At 43.7% G+C, this 20,916-nt stretch overlaps 1 protein-coding gene across 1 annotated transcript in view; it reads left to right on the plus strand.

Moving 5' to 3' along the window:
• Positions 1-1,966: 1,966 nt before the first annotated feature.
• The window catches only part of LOC106583028 (A disintegrin and metalloproteinase with thrombospondin motifs 9), a 71,973-nt gene continuing 53,023 nt past the window's right edge, over positions 1,967-20,916 (plus strand). Inside the window, exons 1-18 of the mRNA XM_014166769.2 lie at positions 1,967-2,315; positions 2,597-2,991; positions 7,943-8,105; positions 10,350-10,660; positions 11,194-11,277; positions 11,371-11,495; positions 12,008-12,048; positions 12,211-12,316; positions 13,783-13,929; positions 14,331-14,472; positions 15,004-15,108; positions 16,251-16,396; positions 16,567-16,748; positions 17,034-17,170; positions 17,648-17,765; positions 17,893-17,988; positions 18,950-19,116; positions 19,230-19,359. Of these exons, the coding sequence (XP_014022244.1) occupies positions 2,222-2,315; positions 2,597-2,991; positions 7,943-8,105; positions 10,350-10,660; positions 11,194-11,277; positions 11,371-11,495; positions 12,008-12,048; positions 12,211-12,316; positions 13,783-13,929; positions 14,331-14,472; positions 15,004-15,108; positions 16,251-16,396; positions 16,567-16,748; positions 17,034-17,170; positions 17,648-17,765; positions 17,893-17,988; positions 18,950-19,116; positions 19,230-19,359 (2,689 nt within the window). The 5' untranslated portion in view covers positions 1,967-2,221. The remainder of the gene's footprint in view (positions 2,316-2,596; positions 2,992-7,942; positions 8,106-10,349; positions 10,661-11,193; positions 11,278-11,370; positions 11,496-12,007; positions 12,049-12,210; positions 12,317-13,782; positions 13,930-14,330; positions 14,473-15,003; positions 15,109-16,250; positions 16,397-16,566; positions 16,749-17,033; positions 17,171-17,647; positions 17,766-17,892; positions 17,989-18,949; positions 19,117-19,229; positions 19,360-20,916) is intronic.

Raw genomic sequence — 20,916 nt, forward strand, 5'->3', positions numbered from 1 at the left:
GACTTCGGCGATGTCATTTACAAAATAGCTTCCAATACCCTACTCAACAAGCTGGATGCAGTCTATCACAGTGCCATCCGTTTTGTCACCAAAGCCCCATATACTACCCACCACTGCGACCTGTACGCTCTCGTTGGCTGGCCTTCGCTTCATAATCGTCGCCAAACACATTGGCTCCAGGTCATCTACAAGACCCTGCTAGGTAAAGTCCCCCCTTATCTCCGCTCACTGGTCACCATAGCAGCACCCACCTGTAGCACGCGCTCCAGCAGGTATATCTCTCTGGTCACCCCTAAAGCCAACTCCTCCTTTGGTCGTCTCTCCTTCCAGTTCTCTGCTGCCAATGACTGGAACGAACTACAAAAATCTCTGAAACTGGAAACACTTATCTCCCTCACTAGCTTTAAGCACCAGCTGTCAGAGCAGCTCACAGATCACTGCACCTGTACATAGCCCATCTATAATTTAGCCGAAACTACTACCTCTTCCCCTACTGTATTTATTTATTTTATTTATTTCGCTCCTTTGCACCATATTATTTATATTTTATCTCTGAACTTTCTTCAAACTACAAATCTACCATTCCAGTGTTTTTCTTGCTATACTTTATTTACTTTGCCACCATGGCATTTTTTTGCCTTTACCTCCCTTATCTCACATCATTTGCTCACATTGTATATAGTCTTATTTTTTTTCTACTGCATCATTGATTGTATGTTGTTTTACTCCATGTGTAACTCTGTGTTTTTGTATGTTGTCGAACTGCTTTGCTTTATCTTGGCCAGGTCGCAATTGTAAATGAGAAACTTGTTCTCAACTTGCCTACCTGGTTAAATAAAGGTGAAATAAATAAAAAATAGAGGTCCTGGTTGGCAGGGAGCTCAGCCACACTGATTTACTGGGCCATACGCACTACCCTCTGTAGTGCCTTGCGTTCGGATGCCAAGCAGTTGCCATACCAAGTGGTGATGCAGCCAGTCAAGATGCTCTCAATGGTGCAGCTGTATAACTTTTTGAGGATCTGAGGGCCCATGTTTGGCTCCTCCGTATAGGCTTTTTTTCCTGAGCCCACCACAGGCATTTCCTATGAGGCTATTGTTTAAGGTGTGCACCTGCAAACCATGTTAACGGTTATAATGGTCATGTGTGTTGATCGTACCAAAGTAATTAGCTGTAACGTCCCATCTGCTAACATTTATCACTATGTACTCTGGGAGGAGACCAGGAATCTAGTGTTGTGGTGCACTGGTTGCAGTGGTGACACACTGATCAAACCAAGGGAGTGTTTAAGCAGTGCTTAGTGGCATCTATGTTACACGTTCAACTATTCTAGCCCTGGTCAGTGTTGTAACAAGGATATTTAGACTAGTTTTAATCTCAGGAACATGACTGCCTGGTGAAAACGTATTTCTTCATGTCCTAAGCTGACAGAGCTGAGCTGACGGAGCCTTCCAGGTGAGTTGAGGGGAGACATTTAGAGGAACTCAATGACTTTCAGTTGTAAATGTAATGATCCCAGCAAATCCTAATTTGTAAAGACACAGTGAATGAGGTAGATTCAGTAGAAGGCTAGATGTGGAGTAGAACCCTTAGATCTCAGTGTCTATACAAAGGAGACCATGTAGGCTAATGCCAGGAGGAAGATGTATCCTAACAAAGCTATCAGTAAACAGTAAGCGATGCCTTTATAATGCCTTTATACATCAAATGATTCAATGTACCATGACTTATCAAGCTGTACCTCCTTCATGGTTTCCAGTTAAAGAACATCTCCACCACCACCAGCAATCATTATTGAAGATGTTTAACTCAAGTCATTTCAGTGATTCCTCAATCATACTGTAGGCCTAAGTGAATTCTGTATGTATGTCACAGAAACGGGAGTGGCTTGTTTAAAAGGGCGTGCTCCAGTTATGTACCTTTCACTAATCCCGCCCCCCACATCAGCAGTCTGTGGTGTGTGCAGTGTAGCCCACCACAGTTGTCTCTCCGACCCTTCTCTCTGCAGTAAGCATGTTCGCCAGGGTATCTGCGAACCGCTCACGACCCAACGCACGTTACCGGTGAGAAACCCCCCCACCGAAGAGTCAAGGATAATCGATTTGGATGTGGCGCGCACTTGAGAGTTTGAATACGGTGGTAAGCCCGAGTGACCGGAGCACCGGCAGTGAAGGAGGAATACTATATTCGGGGTGGCGCTCTCTACTTAACGTGGACAATCATGCTGTTTTGGGGACTAGGGTTTTTGCTATTTCTCCCTGACTTTTTGAATGTAGTGTCATCCACGGGGAGATCGCTATTGAGTTCAAGAAAAGGTAACGTATTTCGACTTGCCACAAAACAATGACCCTGTGATGTGTTATGTTGTAGGCTAACCGGCAGACAGAGAATGAATGACTTTTTTCAGGATCAGCAAAGCACATGACTTGGAATGCATTTATAATGGTCTTATGTTTCTTGAATGACTTCATTTCACAGAGGCAAACGTAATTAACTCAAATAACATTATTATTATTGTTATCATTATCATAAGCCTATTACTAGCCAATTAACATTGCTAATTCTATACACGTTATACCATGGGTTTCTTCTCCAGCTAAAATTTCCGAGCAGCTTGGCGCATATGAGATTGTAACTCCAGAGCGAGTGAATGAAGCCGGTGACAACTTTCCCACGAGCGTGCACTTCAAAAGGAAAAAGCGTAGTGTGGAGGGTAGCCCAGGCAACTCCTCTGATCAATGGGCCTTGCCATCAATCCATTACAAAATATCTGCGTTTGGACAGAACTATCACCTCAACCTGACACTCGAGTCGGGATTTATCGCTCCGCTATACACTGTGACAGTACTTGGAGCACCTATAGTTAACATAACGGATTTCACCCCGGAGGAGGAGACGGAGGAGGATACGGAGTATCAGCACTGCTTCTATAAAGGACATGTGAATGCTCAAACGGAGAACACCGCAGTCATCAGTCTCTGCTCTGGATTGGTGAGTCCAAGCACTTTGAGTAGCCTTCCCTTGATACAGTGTGATACAATGTTTCTCTGCACTATGATGGGCGCACCTGTTTTCTGACCAGATATGAAACTGTAATGCTAATAGTTTATACAGCTGTTGTAATACTATGACAACATGAGAACATAAGGGGAACCTTAGCCTGGAGTGCTGTAATGGAGTGTATTTCTACCTCTGCACAAAACGCGCTTTTCCAGCCTTGTGCATTTGTGTTCAACTTAAGTGGTTTGACTGTTAGCGAGAGAATGCCATTTATGTTAACTATTTTATCCCTGACCATTTCACATGTAAATGAGCTGCTCACATAAATAACTTTAAGCCTAGTAGCCCCATTCTGCTCCTCAACTTCAGCCATCACACTCTGCATGCAGTGTCATGCACGCTTCTCCGGTAACCGGTGACGTCATACGTTACGCACATCAGTGCAGAGGGAGCGCCAGTGGTGCTGACGTCATCACGATTGAGTATCAGACAGCGACATAATCCCCATGCATGCATGACGTTGTGTTGAGTTGAAATTCACTAGGGATTCTTATAGATTGTAATAATAACAGTTCAATTCCCAATGTGAATATCATTGAGGTCATCACAAATTAAACAAATGGGACTTGCCTGCACCATACGCCTAGTAGGCTTGGAGACCATTTGACATTAAAATAAAACAAGTTAATGTTGGTGTATTGGTGTTGTTCAGGCCAATAAAATGCACTATTAGAAAGTTACAATGATTCACGTATGTATAGGCTATTCATTCATATACATCTAAGGACTTTTACTTGCTCTGGACCTATTCACAGGAAAACAGTTGGAAGCAGGTATATGACCACTGATACATTATGAATTATATCCACTCAGGGAGCCAGGCCCACCCAATCAAATTGAGAAAAAAAAGCATTCTTTTTTTTAATGCTCTTTACTTGGCAGTGTTCCAAACGGGACATTATTTGTCTTTTTACCTCAACATGCAAACACCATCAGATATACTGTAATTATGTACTTTAATTCATAGCAAGCATTGCACTGGGTTAATCAGATTTGATTAAATATAACAGAACAGATAAACTGGAATTACATTCGCTCTCACGGGATGGGTTGCCAGAAGAACTAACTGAAAGCCACAACCCCAATAAGCCACCAATATGACTGCATTGAGGCATATGTCACTGTGCTTCTATGGCTATATACACCAACACGAGAGCTTGGGACTATAAGGTTCAATCTGCAAAAATATTATTCTGAGGTAATTGTCTTCAACCTTTTACTGCAGTGGGATAAATCAGCGTCACACAGAGTGATTATTGGTTTTCTTAAACAAATCTACTTTGAAACAAAAGTATACACCTCTCACACATGGTTATGGGCTTAACAAAATGAAGCAAGCAGCAACTCAGTACCCTTCCATTTTGAGTTTGCCTCCCAATATTACACTGTTTGACATAGAAACACTGGATTTGTCATTTTGTAATTTATTTATTTATTAATGATGAAATATTAATAACATTCCACCCATGAGGCCAGTTCCGAACCCTAATTGGTTTGATTGGTGGCAGCTATTTTTTATTTTTCATTCTTTTGAACATAACATGAATTGGGGTATTTAGATTACTATATAGGAAGAACATTGAACTGAACAAGGCTACGTCAATGACTCAATTTGGACATGAAATGCAGATAGAATCTTACCAAGCTCTCGCCATGCCACTGCCTATTTCATTTGTTCATTTAGCAAAAAAGACAGCTCATCATTCAGTGCCTTTATCACAGTCAACACTAGGCTTGGGCGATATTCCAATTGTCATCTCTTCATACCGACCTGGTGCCATACCGGGATTTTCGGTAATACCGGTACTGCACACCAAGGGAGCTGTTTTCAAAACTCACTGAACCTTTGAAATCTGAAGGTTAGCAACACTAACAAGTACATGTTGAATCCCATTGAGAACACTAACCAAATGCTAACGAGTGTATTGCTAACATTTTATACAGTCTCTGACCTAAACTATTTTCAGGACAGACATCCCAGCTCATACAGTTATACAAGTAACTCAAAAATGCTACTCACAGTTTGCTAAATGCACAAAACAAATATTAGACAGCAAGGCTCTTGATGCAGGAGGGCCAATGCTGTTACCGGCCAACGAAGCTTGATTGAGGAAGAAGCTAACCACTTAGCCATATAGCTAACGAGCTACTAAATTATCAAACCAAATGTACAACTGCAGAGCATTTAGCATTTTAGGCAGTACCCTCGCACATTGACTCGGTACCGGCACCCCCTGTATATAGCCTCGTTATTGTTATTTTATTGTGTTACTTTTAATAAAAAAAATGTACCATCGTCATAAAAATGTACTTTATTTTATTTAGTGAATATTTTCTTAACTCTATTTCTTGAATTGCATTGTTGGTTAAGGCCTTGTAAGTAAGCATTTCACGGTAAGGTCTACACCTGCTGTATTCGGCACATGTGACAAATAAAATTTGATTTGATTTGGAATAGTTAAGATGTCTAGCTGGCAAACATTTAGTTGTCTTCTTCTTCGGTGGTGTTTAATGGCAGTTGGCATCCAATATGTTGCAATACCGCACCCAACTGGACTATAGTATAAATCCATTATACCTTGTGATCCAAAATGGAAAAAGGGGAAAATAAACAACCTTCCAACTAACCCTACAGTCATTTAAAAACCCACTACCCCATTCGACTACTTTGACCCTATCTGCTCCTGCACCATGCCAACGGCCTGGGAGGACGAGACACCACCACTCAACACACCCTGTAACTCTTCCGAAGTCAAATGTTGTACTTTTCTGCAGCTGCCGCTACAACATATATTTTCTGGGATTTACGTTCCATTTCTGCAGTACAGTTAATAACCATTGCTATGAACGCTAAGAAGCCAACCTTACTGAAGCATATGTCACACCTTTCAGTATCCCTAACCCTTAACCTTAACCCATCCTCCTCTACTTTCTTCACTGCCTCAGCATATGACACTTTCTGCACTACTCTGACTCTTGCCACCTCAACCTGCCTTTCTCGCACCGGACAATTCCGATCTCCAGTAACATGAGCACCCCTACAGTTGACACACTCAACTTTATCCAACATTTAGTTGTGAATTCCATACTGTAACTCGATCACCTGGCACGTGCTACACAACAGTGAGTGACTCACAAGGCTTCGGTTTCTCGTCGTTGTGTGCTTGTAAACAACCACCACGTGACTGGGTACTACCGGTAAAACTTCAGAAGGAAAAATTACGTGACAGGTGAAATTAAGAACGCAATCTTCTTTATCTCCTAACATATTGCACAGGACTGTAGGTACTTATTTAGAAATTAGCTACAAATATTCAAATAATAATAAAAAACACTTCAAAGAAATTGTTTCAATGGTATTGACGGTACTAAAAAAACATCCCATGGCTATTTCCAAATACCCCGGCATACCGTATATACGGTATACTGCCCAAGCCTAGTCAACACACCTCTATTTTAGCTTTAATTAGCTTAAATAAATGCTAAATGTGTAGAATAGCATGAGATGAGCTATTAAACAAATTTAGCACACAAAAACAAAAAAAATTATTGTTCAAAATAGTACCAGAAAGGGGTTATTTGGTTTGTAACGATAGTGGAACCCTTTTTGGTGCTATATAGAACCTTTTGTTGAAGATTCAATAAAGAAACATGCTCATAAGGTTCTAAATGGAACCTTTATGGTGCTATTAAAAAAAGTTCTATATAGCACCAAAAAAAGGTTCCACTATGGTTACAACACTGTTTGGGGCTATATAGAACCATTTTTTTCTGATTCTTTAAATAACATTTATGGAGAATGGTTCTATAAAGAACCTTTCTGAATCTGAAGGTTCTTTGTAAATCCTTTTGAATAACCATACTGGGCTATTTATTCTGGTCAGCCATATTATACTGTTAAAATTCCATAGGTGTTATTATTGTGCTAATTGACAAGTTGAATAAAGTGAGCCACCTCTGGTAGAGCTGGTGGTATCTGAGAAGAGAATCGAGAACCATTCATTGATTCAGTCAACTGTTCTCAATTGGCACAAGGCCATACAGGAATCTTTCACAAGACACTGTCACTGGCCATAGTCAATTATAACTTGTATTGGCATGACACAACACATTAGATGAACTGGAATGACACTCTCACTCACGGTAGCACAAAATGTTGCTGCCCCCAATACCCCCTCCATAATACTACGAGTGGCTCCCACAACTAAATCAATAGTTGGTGTTGTCATTATATCTTGTGTGCATTTGAGCACAATTGTGAATGTTCCCAATAGTCATTACATTTTGCATACAGCAGACCTGCAGTGTATTTGTGAGATTCCCTTTTCACTACTTTGAGGTGGTTTCAGTCTTTTCATCATACATAAACAATTAAATATATTTTCATGGTGAATTAGGCTTACTGAGGGCCACCCTATTGGTCTGTAGCATTTAGCAGTGCAGCATTGTCCAATTCAATCTAGATTCCACATTGAATAAGTGCTGTTTCCACATTTCCTAGTTTGGCACTTCACATGTCTGGTGTATCTTTGACCTCCAAGTTAACTAGTAGCACTGCCTTTATGAAATGGAACAAGGCTTCCATCGAGTCTGCAAACTGTGCCAAGAAACAAACAATAAGACTCACATTGTTTTCTGATAGGCATCATAGGCCTCATTCTTGTCATTTTTCCTCTCTTTTTCAGGGACCATTTTACTAATATGCATGCAAATACATGTATTTCACCACATAATCATAAAATGATTAGCTGTGAATCAAAGCCAGTGGGGGCTCTGACAAGGACCATTTCCAGAACTCTGTGGAGTGTGTCCATGCAGTACGCTCCAATGTTACTGCACTTATTTCAAACCATTCTAATTCCTCCTTTTTTCTCCCCCTCAGCTTGGCACTTTCAGGTCACCGGAAGGGGAATATTTTGTGGAGCCCCTTCACAGCTACGATGGAGAACTCTATGAAGAAGAACACACCAAACCTCATATTGTGTACAGAAAGAAAGCCTCTGAGAATGAGGCAGCTGTGGAGGACACTGCTTGTGACACATCAGGTACACTGAAATTATAAGAGTAGAGGTGCAATGGACATGTTTGGTCTGAGATGAGTGTTTTTGGTGTGTTATAGAGTTTGTCAGGAGGATTTTGGACACGCACACACACACAGAGAGAGAGAGAGCTACAGCTAGCTGAGTAAGCCATTGAGTCAACTGACAGACTTTCACCTGGTGTCTTCCTCTTGGTGCTTCTGCACTCTGATGGCTCTGAGAGGAGAGGAGATGAGATGAGAGAGAATGGGACTCCCTGTGAGAGCTGCTACGTGTGGAAACAAATGTGTGTGTGTGTGTGTGTGTGTGTGTGTGTGTGTGTGTGTGTGTGTGTGTGTGTGTGTGTGTGTGTGTGTGTGTCTCAGTCTCCCTGATAAAACCCCCCTCGTTACCCGGCCTTTAACGAGTTCCAACAGACAAGGAAGGATAATCGTTGTCTCTCATATACAGTATTATATCCTAAAACGCCAGTATATGATTTGCAATAGGAACTTAAGTCATTTTATAGTCATTTTACTATTACAGGCATGACCATACTACTGTGATGTCATGTTTAGACTTTGATGTAAAGCAGTGGCATAATTTGGCTCATAAAAAAACACAGTAAGAACTATTTCAAAGTTGTGCATTTTTGTTGTAAGGCAGATACAGTATAACAGGTTATGAGTGGTTCTTCAGTGACTGACATATCTGATAGACAACGTAACTGTATGGATTCACTCATATGATCCCATCATCAGTCAGTCAAACTAATTGTGGCACAGCAACCTCACATGAACAACTGATTGCAGAGTTGTATCCAGATGGAATACCCACTACAATGCATTATGGGCAAAAGATCAGAGGTTATTCATGTTTCCAAGAGAAAAGGGCAGGATATGGATGCATCTCACCTCTAATTTACCAAGTTCTACTGTAACTAGGTGCTTTTTCAGCTCAGGCACAGGAAAATCATTTTGGAAGTTCTTCCTAGTATCGCCAAATCTCAGTTTATTGCCACAAGTTCCTGTTGACTCTGGCACTTCCTGTGGTCCTTTGGTAAGAAAACACGATGGGCCCAGTACCATGAAGACACTGTGTATATTCTATTGTATGAAAGTGATGCCAACTTCAAACATTTAACTATTCATTACTATGAAAATAAAGCTGAATGATATTGATTTGAGTAAAACGCAAGACATGTCACTGCACACAGTTGTTTTTCACATCTGAGAAGGGTCTTTGTGGTAGGGTGTGTGTGTGTGTGTGTGTGTGTGTGTGTGTGTGTGTGTGTGTGTGTGTGTGTGTGTGTGTGTGTGTGTGTGTGTGTGTGTGTGTGTGTGTGTGTGTGTGTGTGTGTGTGTGCGTGTGTGCGTGCGTGTGCGTGCGTGCGTGTACTTAGAGGCATTTTGAAGTTGAAATGGCAGAGATGTGTATGATTGTGGTGATTAGGAGCTGAGGATGAGTGTGTTTCTGTGAGAGGAAAGTGGTGTTTGATTGCGTGTGTTACATTTCAGATTGTATGACCTGTAAAATGAATATTAAGTCTTAGAAATACATTTGAGTATGTTTTTTTAACCAGTGGGGATGAATATAAGACATTGTGTTGGCTTTTACAAAGGCCCTCTGTAGCTCCGGATTTGAAATAAAGGAATATGTTGAATTCTGATAAGAATCATGGTGAACAGGAAACAGTTCAACCTTTGTGCTGGAGACAGAGTCCTGTTTCTATGACTGGTGTTGCATTGCAATTGGTGTAGATTTAGTGATCTTTCGTCTAGGAAAACAAGAGTGAAGAGGTACTAGTGCTACTCCATTGAGGTTGGTTGTCATCTCAAGATTACAATCCGACTCAGAAGTCACCCTCCAACCCCTGAAAAACAAAAAGTCAGTGTAGTCTGGCATCCAGTCCATGACACTCCTCCTTAATATGTTGGGGCTTTGCTCCATCTTTGGTGTGTGGCAGAGTGCCAGGCTTACCTAAAGTGAACCCCACCCAACCCCTCATCTCTCCTCCTCTTCACTCCAGGCCCTTGGACCTCAACTCATTCATTTTGACTCATTCCTTCAGCAATAATATTTAAAGAAGAGCAGCAGCATATTTACTTTGGAACCATTCCCAAGCATGCTCTAGTAGTAAAAACAGGGCTTTCAAGGAAGCGAGTGAGAGTTGATTGTATGATACATTCAATAGCCTGTGATCCCAGCTTGCAGTAGACGCTTGTGGTTCATATTGTGTGTGTTATATTCATTGGACCATCTCTTTTCCAGGACATAAACACAGACACAAGAGGAACAGCGACAAGATGAAGAGACGTCCGCTGTCCAGCAGTAGCAGCAGCATGCTGGATGACCTGGACAGCCTGTCTGCAGGCCTGACTGCCGATCCCTTCTCCAGAACAGAGAGAGAGAGCGGCAGACGGCCGGCTAATGACAGCAGCGGCGACTCAGGACCTCACAGGAGATCAAAGCGCTTCCTCTCCTATCCCCGCTTTGTAGAAGTCATGGTGGTGGCAGATAGCAAGATGGTGGAACATCACGGGAGCAACCTTCAGCACTACATACTCACGTTAATGTCTATCGTAAGTTCTGCTCAGTTAACCGACCGCAAGCGAGCCAGCCAGCTTCTTTGACTGTAGGGGAGGGGGGCTATCTTATTTTCTGTCCCGGGACATTGGCAGGCAGGCAGAGAGCTCAGAGGGAAAGGGCAGCTCAGGGAAGGAGTAAACAAAATGTTCAAACGGTCAGGAGAGGGGCAGCGTGAGGTGGACCTGCCTGAGAGCTTTGATGAATGTGTAAAAATAATCTCAGGCATCTTGCATAGATGGCATCCTTGTGTCCACTTCAAATAAATGCTTCTTCAGGCATTTGTGGCTCAGCGCCTATGGGGTAGCTAAACTAGCCCTTTATTGTGATCCTGGACGTCTGCATTCTCTACAAGATCTGACTGCAGCCATAACCAACCTCTCAAACAGGACTATGAGTCCAGGTTTTTCTTCCCTTAAAACTGCATGTTGATTTATAATATCTGAACCACTGATTGAGTCGACTCCTAAGTTCTGGAGACTGAAATGTATTGATTAAAAAAAACTGTGTCTATAATCTTTCCCTTCAGGTGTCTTCCATCTACAAGGATCCCAGCATCGGAAATCTGATTAACGTTGTGATTGTGAAGTTAGTCATAATCAACAATGAGCTGGTGAGATCACAGCTCGAAAACACAGCATTCATTCATCATTTCCAGCAGCACATTACAGTACTGTAAACATCTCCCTTTTACTCTCTGCTGTAGGATGGCCCAACCATTTCCTTCAATGCACAGACCACTTTAAAGAACTTCTGTATCTGGCAACAGAGGCAAAATCACCAAGATGAGAATCATCACTCCCACCACGACACAGCCATTCTCATCACCAGGTACACTGTCCCTCCCACCACGACACAGCAATTCTCATCACCAGGTACACTGTCCCTCCCACCACGACACAGCCATTCTCATCACCAGGTACACTGTCCCTCCCACCACGACACAACCATTCTCATCACCAGGTACACTGTCCCTCCCACCACGACACAGCCATTCTCATCACCAGGTACACTGTCCCTCCCACCACGACACAACCATTCTCATCACCAGGTACACTGTCCCTCCCACCACGACACAGCCATTCTCATCACCAGGTACACTGTCCCTCCCACCACGACACAACCATTCTCATCACCATCTCTTGGTGTAACGGGTAAGGTGTTGTGTTGACAGTCGCTGGGCCTAGTTTGGAGCCCTGGTTGGGGCTACACCCTGAATTCGCTGCAATATATTGTCTTTAGCTGACACAAACGAGTACACTAGTTGACATAGGGCATCTCTGGTGTCACCGTTCTGGGGTGTGAAACCAGTGGCATAACTTCCATCTGTGTGTTCTTCACAGGCAAGACATCTGCCGAGCGCGGGACAAGTGTGACACTTTAGGTAAGAGGAGCTCTAAGGATACATGCGATAGGCTGTGCAACATAACGTTTGATTGATGACAGTTTCATAAGCATATTGATGTACTTCTAATGATTCTGCTTTTGATAGTGCTGATGACAATGTAATGATGATGATGATAATGGTGATGCTGTTGGTTTGCAGGGCTTGCAGAGCTGGGCACCGTGTGTGATCCATACAGAAGCTGCAGTATTAGTGAGGATAATGGGCTCAGCACTGCGTTCACTATCGCCCATGAACTGGGCCATGTGTGAGTACGGCATGCTGTTTATTCTTTGATTGATTTCATGTCATTACAATTTTAACGCTGTATTTGTGTGTCATGCTATCTCAGACAGGTGTCTTATGTGGCACTGGTTTTCCTCTTAAAATGTCTCCAAGCTTCAAGACCTAAGTCTGCATGTGCAACGTCCCAAGTCAGCATGCAACAGCCAGCCTTCATCCAGCTTGGCAATACAACCCCAGGCCGCTACATTGGAGACTGTTAGACTTTAACAACCCTTAGTCAAATAATGTTAACAAACCAATCTTAGTCAAATAATGTTTTTTGCCACACACACAAAAGGTGGGATTGTTGAATTCTATTCTTATTGGCATCAAGCGGCGTCAAGTCTGCTTAGCGACAAAGCTTGGTGGAATACAGTACCTACCTGTCATACCGTACCGTAGAGAGGTACCATACAATACAGTACAGTACCATAGGAGAGAGGTACCATACAGTACAGTACCATAGGAGAGAGGTACCATACGGTACAGTACAGTACCGTAGGAGAGAGGTACCATACAGTACCATAGGAGAGAGGTACCATACAGTACAGTAGCATAGGAGAGAGGTACCATACGGTACAGTACAGTACCGTAGGAGAGAGGTACCATACAGTACAGTTCCCGTAGGAGGTACCATACCATACAGTACAGTACCATAGGAGAGAGGTACCATACGGTACAGTACAGTACCGTAGGAGAGAGGTACCATACCATACAGTACAGTACCATAGGAGAGAGGTACCATACCATACAGTACAGTACCGTAGGAGAGAGGTACCATACAGTACAGTACAGTACCATAGGAGAGAGGTACCATACCATACAGTACAGTACCATAGGAGAGAGGTACCATACGGTACAGTACAGTACCATAGGAGAGAGGTACCATACCATACAGTACAGTACCATAGGAGAGAGGTACCATACTATATAATACCTATTCCCTGTGACCTCTACCAGACTCTACCAGACTCTACCAGACACTGGCCCCTGCACAGACCTGCTGCTAATGTTAACCCCAACCAGCCCAGTCATTTAACCCTGTGTGTTACCAGTCTGCTGCTAATGTTAACCCCAACCAGCCCAGTCATTTAACCCTGTGTGTTACCAGTCTGCTGCTAATGTTAACCCCAACCAGCCCAGTCATTTAACCCTGTGTGTTACCAGTCTGCTGCTAATGTTAACCCCAACCAGCCCAGTCATTTAACCCTGTGTGTTACCAGTCTGCTGCTAATGTTAACCCCAACCAGCCCAGTCATTTAACCCTGTGTGTTACCAGTTTGCTGCTTAAAGGATGATGCTTTATTTACCACAGTCAAACAAATCTCCCAAAACCGGTCCTTTAGTGCTTAGTTTAGCAATCAGCCTAACATGCAGGTCTATTGATGGTGGGTTAGACCTGTGTTGTGGTGAATATATGTCCTCACTTGTGGTTTGGCCTCCTGACAGATTCAACATGCCCCATGATGACAGCAACAAGTGCAAAGAGGAGGGGGTTAAAATACAGCAGCATGTGATGGCGCCCACACTCAACTACTACACTAACCCCTGGATGTGGTCCAAGTGTAGCAGGAAATACATCACAGAGTTCCTTGAGTATGTAACGGCCATTGTTTTCTATTTTAGACAAGCATGTCATTATGGAGAAGAGTTATTGTCGTTAACGTTAGTAGCACCACACTGCAGTAAGGGTTAAATGACCAGTCAGCTATTCAATCAAAACTGGTATCTGGACATTTCTGGGTTAAAGGAAAACAACATGACTTCTGTGTTGTTAGTGTATATTTGGAATGTTTATTACTTCCGTATATATAATTTTTGATTGAATAGAGCTCCAGCTCTTGTTTTCATAGCAATAGCCTTGTAGTAGGTACAGTAGGGGTTCTGTTATTTACAGGATACTACCTCTCCATCTGTACTGAGTGTGTTTTCTGTCTGTTTGTGTCTTTGTTTTTTTCCTTTTTTCTTTAAGTCATTTTATTTTTATTTCTTAATAGCACAGGGTATGGCGAGTGCTTACTTGATGAGCCCATTTCTAGGCCATACAGTCTGTCGCAGCAGCTGCCTGGACGGATATACAATGTCAATAAACAATGTGAATTGATATTTGGGCCGGGGACACAGGTGTGCCCATATATGGTAAGAGAATGGACCACACAGAATTCAAATGACAGTTCACTGTCTAGTCCTACATTATTACAGTCTATGGTTCTAGACATTCTATACTAGGGTCACCTTATTCTGTTAGTTGGCTATCTCTCAGCTTGCCCTTCTGTACGGTATGTGTTAAAGCATTTGTTTACACGCTACTCCTCCTGTGATTGAATGTGCCCTGCAAACCGCTGGGCTTGATGTTTGTCAGTGCTTAGCTCCAGGCTTTGTTTAAAGGGCACACGCCTTGTAAGACATGGAAGAGTATATAGCACTGTGTGTGTGTTTGTGGATGGGGCTCAGGCAAGGGAATGGTAACTGTGTGTGTTTGTGGATGGGGCTCAGGCAAGGGAATGGTAACTGTGTGTGTGTGTGTGTGTGTGTGTGTGTGTGTGTGTGTGTGTGTGTGTGTGTGTGTGTGTGTGTGTGTGTGTGTGTGTGTGTGTGTGTGTGTGTGTGTGTGTGTGTGTGTGTGTGTGTGTGTGTGTGTGTGTGTGTGTGTGTGTGAATGTTCTATAGGTCCAGTGCCGCAGACTGTGGTGCACCAGCCCAGAGGGGGCCCAGAGGGGCTGCAGGACCCAACACATGCCTTGGGCTGACGGGACTGAGTGCTCTCCAGGAAAGGCAAGTATCAGAGAGATGTACCGCAAGATGAAAGGATCTGATAGGGAAAGGGAAGGAAATGGACAGATGGGGATAAATAGAAAGGGTGAGATGAAGAGAAAGATAGAGTGAGACTAGCACCAGATACTTATGTAGTGTGTACACAGAGAGAGAGAGAGAGACTTAAATAGTTTCATACACATCTGTGCATGAACACACAAACACATTCACATACAACCAAGCCAGCTTCATCACTATGCTGGAGCATACTGGAACATTCAATGTTATGAACTGTCAAAATACACCCCATAAATAACCACAAAGGAAACTTAGATTTTAACTTTCTTTGTTCCTGCTGCTATTTAAATGACTCACAACTACAAAATGTATTTTTTCAAAAGCCCAAATGACAAAAGAAAACAACAAGATCACAGAAACCTGCCAAGAAATCAATTCACCAATGAAGACTCGATATAAACTCGTAGTTGAACAGGAGTGGGACGTACGTGGCAGTTGCTCCAAATTCCTCCATTTGTTTAAACATGGATTTGTTTGCTTCAGAGACTGTATTATTATTAGGCAATAACAGGCTTATGGTGGAGCTGTGAATGGAGGCTTGTGGAGATTTCCCTTTCCATTACTGCTTTAGTGTAGCTTCTAATTAGGCCCTGTACCAAACCCTTCACTTCCTGCCTGTCTGTCTGACATAAAAGGGCTGCGGGGCGGCCGGGCCGGGTTGCTGAGGTCCCATAGCACACATGTTCAGAGCCTGTTCTGTTTACACATTGTATTCCTGCACACAAACCAACCTCATGCCAAGCCTATGCCAGGCTCCTCACCGAGGTTGCCGCTGTTTAGAATGCAGTCGTTGTCACCAAGGGAAATGGATCGTCGGCTATAAACTGAAACATATCTTCCCCTTTGTGTTCACTTCCTCTCAGACAGACACATTTGTAATGGGTGTCTTTTTGGGTTCTGTCTTTTTCCAGTCGTCTTGTCATTTTTCCCAGATTAACATCAAAGGAGGTTGTGAAGTGCTTTCAGGATCATGTGTTGCCAGTGTGCAGACTAAGGTTTCCTACTATCATTCTCTCTCTCTCTCTCTCTCTCTCTCTCTCTCTCTCTCTCTCTCTCTCTCTCTCTCTCTCTCTCTCTCTCTACAGCACTGTAAACATGGCCAGTGCATTCCCAAGGAGCACGACGCCACCCCCGTGGACGGGGCGTGGGGAGGCTGGTCTCCGTTTGGCTCCTGCTCGCGGACGTGTGGCGGGGGCATCAAGATTGCTGTGCGCGAGTGCAACCAACCTGTGTAAGCACAGTCTTTGTAGTCACGCACATCTACTGGACTGTATCTCCCTATGAGCTGCAGTGGTCAATGTACCGTAACATCAAGCCTCCTTAAATGAATTCTTTCCAGAGCAATTCTAAAGCACAGTCACAGCAGATTTGACGCTGTATCTATCTACCACCTTCCTCCAGGCCCAAGAACGGGGGGAAGTACTGTGTGGGGCGCAGGATGAAGTTCCGCTCGTGTAACTCAGAGCCCTGCTCCAAGCAGAAGAAAGACTTCAGAGAGGAGCAGTGTGCTGCCTTTGATGGCCGGCACTTCAACATCAACGGTCTACCTCCTAACGTGCGCTGGGTACCCAAGTACAGCGGAAGTAAGAACATCTCCTCTCTCTTTACGCATTCTTGGTTTTGCATCTTACTAACACAGAGAAAAATGAACTGGACTGTTAGGCCTTTAGAATGGGTGCCGTTGTAAGCTAACTAAGATTTCCTGTAGATGTGCACAAAGCATTCAGAGTGCTCGGTGAATCGATGCGATATAGCATGAGGAGTTATGTGAAGTTGTTGGAACATCCAAATGGTTGAATTTTCATTAGCCCCTTTAATGTGGTCAGTGGACTGTTTTCACCATTCCCCCTTCCTCTTCTGTCCTGTAGTTCAGATGAAGGATCGCTGTAAGCTGTTCTGCAGGGTGGCTGGCAGCACGGCCTACTACCAGCTCAGGGACCGGGTCATCGACGGCACGCCATGTGGCCCCGACACCAACGACATCTGTGTGCAGGGCCTGTGCAGGGTGAGACTGACACACAGCCTTTAACGACCTCAGCCTGACAGTTAACCTAATATGCCATTCGTAACAGTCATAAGAGCTGTTATAACAGCTGTCATGATGGCATTATTTTAAAATGAGGAGAATATTATTCATGGAGGAGGTGTGGTTCTTCATTTTACTGTACTCTTGAGCTAAAGTCCATCGTCCCAATTCCTAGCAACAGACTAAAAGCAATTATACCAGCATAGAGTTTCACTGTGGTGCTATTTACAATAGAGAATTCCTGTCACAAGTGTTACAGTTAAATGAATTTAAGACACGTAACCGGGTTCGATTCTGTGTATTAGGAAACAATTTATTAGGTTTTATCCCTGCAGGCTGGTAGAAGGTTGCAGGGCACAGTACAGGATTTCATAAGAAATGTCACTACTTTAATGACACTTCTTTCCCCCCGTTTTCTCCTCCTCCACTTCCTTTCTCCTCCTCATCCCTGTGCAGCAAGCGGGATGTGACCACGTGTTGAATTCCAAGGCGAGGAGAGATAAGTGCGGTGTGTGTGGCGGTGACAACTCCTCGTGCAAGACCGTGGCAGGCACCTTCAACATGGTGCGCTACGGTGAGCCAAACTGTGTGTCATCACAATGACTGAAAAGTGTCACTGAAACCTTTTCACTATCCCATTATATACTGACCGTCATGGACACTCAGAGACATTGAGTTCTCCTCTGCTTGTTGTGCTGCAGGATACAACGAAGTGGTGAGAATACCCAGTGGTGCTACAAATATTGATGTGCGTCAACACAGCTACTCAGGGAAACCAGAGGACGATAACTACCTCGGTAAGGCTCAGACTCACGATCAAAACACTTTTAGGGTCTTGTTGGCTGTTGAATTTGAAACATTAGCTGGAGGATTTGATTTGTCACTGTCTGTCATGTCAAAGTTCAGTATGCCTAAAATTCAGAGGTGTCAACAGGCTTTAAGTATTCTCTTGAGCAGATATGTTATGTCTGGTTGTAGGTGCTAATGTAGTGTCCTGCCTGTCCTCAGCGGAGAGCTTTGGAGGGCCTGTTGAACCTGGCATGTTGGAGAGTTTGGGGCACACATGCTAAAACGTTAATTACCCAGAACTCACATAGCCCTCTGGGTGTAATTTCATTCTCTCTGTGCTGCTCATAAAAGTGTAAAAGCTACTATGCTTGTGTTTCTTGGTGTTTCTTTGTTCGCGTGTGCATGTGCGTGCGTGTGTGACTCTCTGCGGGTGCACTGGGGCCTAAGGGGGAACAGGGAGAGAACAGGGGGTAGGGGGGCTTGTGGGAAGTGGGCTGGTCTCTGTGGCCACATTACTGTGATGTGTGAAATGGCGAGGAAAGTAACTCAGGAAATTAGCTCCATAATCGCATTAGTGTGAATGTGTGCAGCAGACTGTCTGATGAACAGAACAGGAGGACTGAGATTCCTCCAGTAGAAATGTAGGATTATTTTACCCGAGTTAGGTTTATCTGCTCTCTGGTGCAGCCCTTACTGTAAATGAAAACATCAACTGTTATGCTGCTCTATGTTTTTATCACTGTGTTAAGTGAAAGTTTGTTTACAGTTGACTGACTCTCTTTTCAAAGCCAACTCTACAGTTTGCCCATGCAAACACTATGTTCGATTTCCTCAAGGGAAGGAAAAAGGAGTTTAGCGAACTTAATAAAGACACTTGTGGTTTTGCACCCTGTCTCGCACAGTACTTTCAAAATCTTATGCCATCTTATTTACTCATGACAGTGTCACCTCCTCTGTCTTTTTCTCAAGCTGTTTCAAACAGTCGTGGGGACTTCCTGCTCAATGGCGAGTTTGTGGTCAGCATGTTTAAAAGGGAAATCAAAGTGGGCAATGCCGTCATCGAGTACAGCGGATCCGACCACGTCATCGAGAGAATCAACTGCACTGACCGCATCGAGGAGGAGATCATTGTCCAGGTAGCAACTCCTTACCTGACTGTTGAGAAGGTTATGTAAAATGGTTATGATGCAAATGGACCAGTGGAACTGTACTGATCGTTCTGTTTGTCTGCCCTCCGATCCCTCCTCAGGTGCTTTCTGTCGGTAACTTGTACAACCCAGACGTCAGGTACTCCTATAACATCCCCATCGAGGATAAACCCCAGCAGTTTGTCTGGGATGCCTACGGGCCCTGGCAGGACTGCAGCAGGCCCTGCCAAGGTGAGGGATGGGAAGGGAACGTGGGGTGTGGGAAAGGTTGAGGTGGTGGAGAGGTGTGGACGAAAGGTGATGGCGTGTGGGAAAGGAGGTGTGGAGGGAGGTGAAAGGTTGAGGGAGAGAGAAGGTGAGGCTTTATGTGGTTGTATCTGACCACTATTAAGTCCAATATTGGCTCCAAGGCTCCTGCAACCAAGGCTCCTGCAACCATGTACTAAGAATTTCTCATGAAATAGTGGAGAACAGTGGACCATACAGTGTTGTCAGGGCGGTGGGAAGCATCAGGAGTCAGATGGAATTCAGGAGCAAAATGGTGGTATTAATGAACAGATGTAGAAGGTGAGCTGGATCTACAGTATTAATATTGACAGGATGTTGATGGACACTGAATTACAGACTTATAGAGTCAATATACTGAAGCTACATTTGCCTTCTAAGACAGAATAATAATAATAAATGCCATTCAGCAGACACTTTTATCCAAAGCGACTTACATTGTATGTATGGGTGGTCCCGGAAATCAAACCCACTACCCTGGCATTACAAGTGCCCTGCTTTACCAACTGAGCTACAAAGGACCACCTTCAAACAAGACAGAGCACCTTTAACTTTGACAACGCGCCAATAATTCCTCACACAGCTGAGTTTAGCAGAGTCTGGGACAACATGTCAGTCCAGCCTATGCACTCTTGAAAGTTCTTCTTCTTCTTCTGTAGTGTTTTAGGGCAGACTACACCTGAAACGTTGTATTGCCGCCCACTACTGGATGCGGGAAATAAAAAAGGGGGGAAATCCAAAACAACAAAATCCACTCAGAGCACTACTCGGATCTGGTGACCTGAGAGGACAGAACTGCTGCTCCATTCAGTATGCCATGCTGCTCCTCACCTGTTTCATCCTTCATTCCCAAAAAGCGTTCAGCTGCAGATAAGTTGATATTGATCTTTCTTGAGATCTTAGCCACTCCTGCAGTGCAGTTTAACGCCATAGCAATAAATGACAAAATATCGACTTTCTTCACGACAAGGGTATCTGGATCCTGCACCTTGCGAATGGAACCCACAGCACTGAACGTTGGTGTCTCCATGGCAACCGAACCACTAGAACATTATTTAAATTTTCTCGCAGCCTCTGCTTAGGAGACACGCTGAACAGCTTTTAACCTAGCAATCTCTGCCTCCTTCACCCTTACAGGACATTTCCATTGAACGTGTCAATAGCCGAGCACCAACTGTTCCAGGAATTTTCATTGTGATCTTCTTAGCCCTAACTTCTACATAGAATCCAGAAATCACGCCCTTGGTTGGTGCCCTGCTCCGAAAATCGAAGGCAGTCACCTCTTTCTTCTTGAATCTGCTAAGGCGCAACGCACACTCCTTTTGTTCTGCCGACATACAAAAATCTATGACATTCCAAGTCTGTTCACCCTAATGGATTCCACAGTACACTTTCTCAATATCTTGGCAACATAAAACGGATCTCCCAGACACATCTTCTTATCCTCAAACTGCACTCCAACTACAAACTGTGAAGTACTTGTGCTAGGAGCAGTAGGCTTAC

Source organism: Salmo salar, chromosome ssa22 (assembly GCF_905237065.1).
Source record: "Salmo salar chromosome ssa22, Ssal_v3.1, whole genome shotgun sequence".
Classification (NCBI taxonomy): domain Eukaryota; kingdom Metazoa; phylum Chordata; class Actinopteri; order Salmoniformes; family Salmonidae; genus Salmo; species Salmo salar.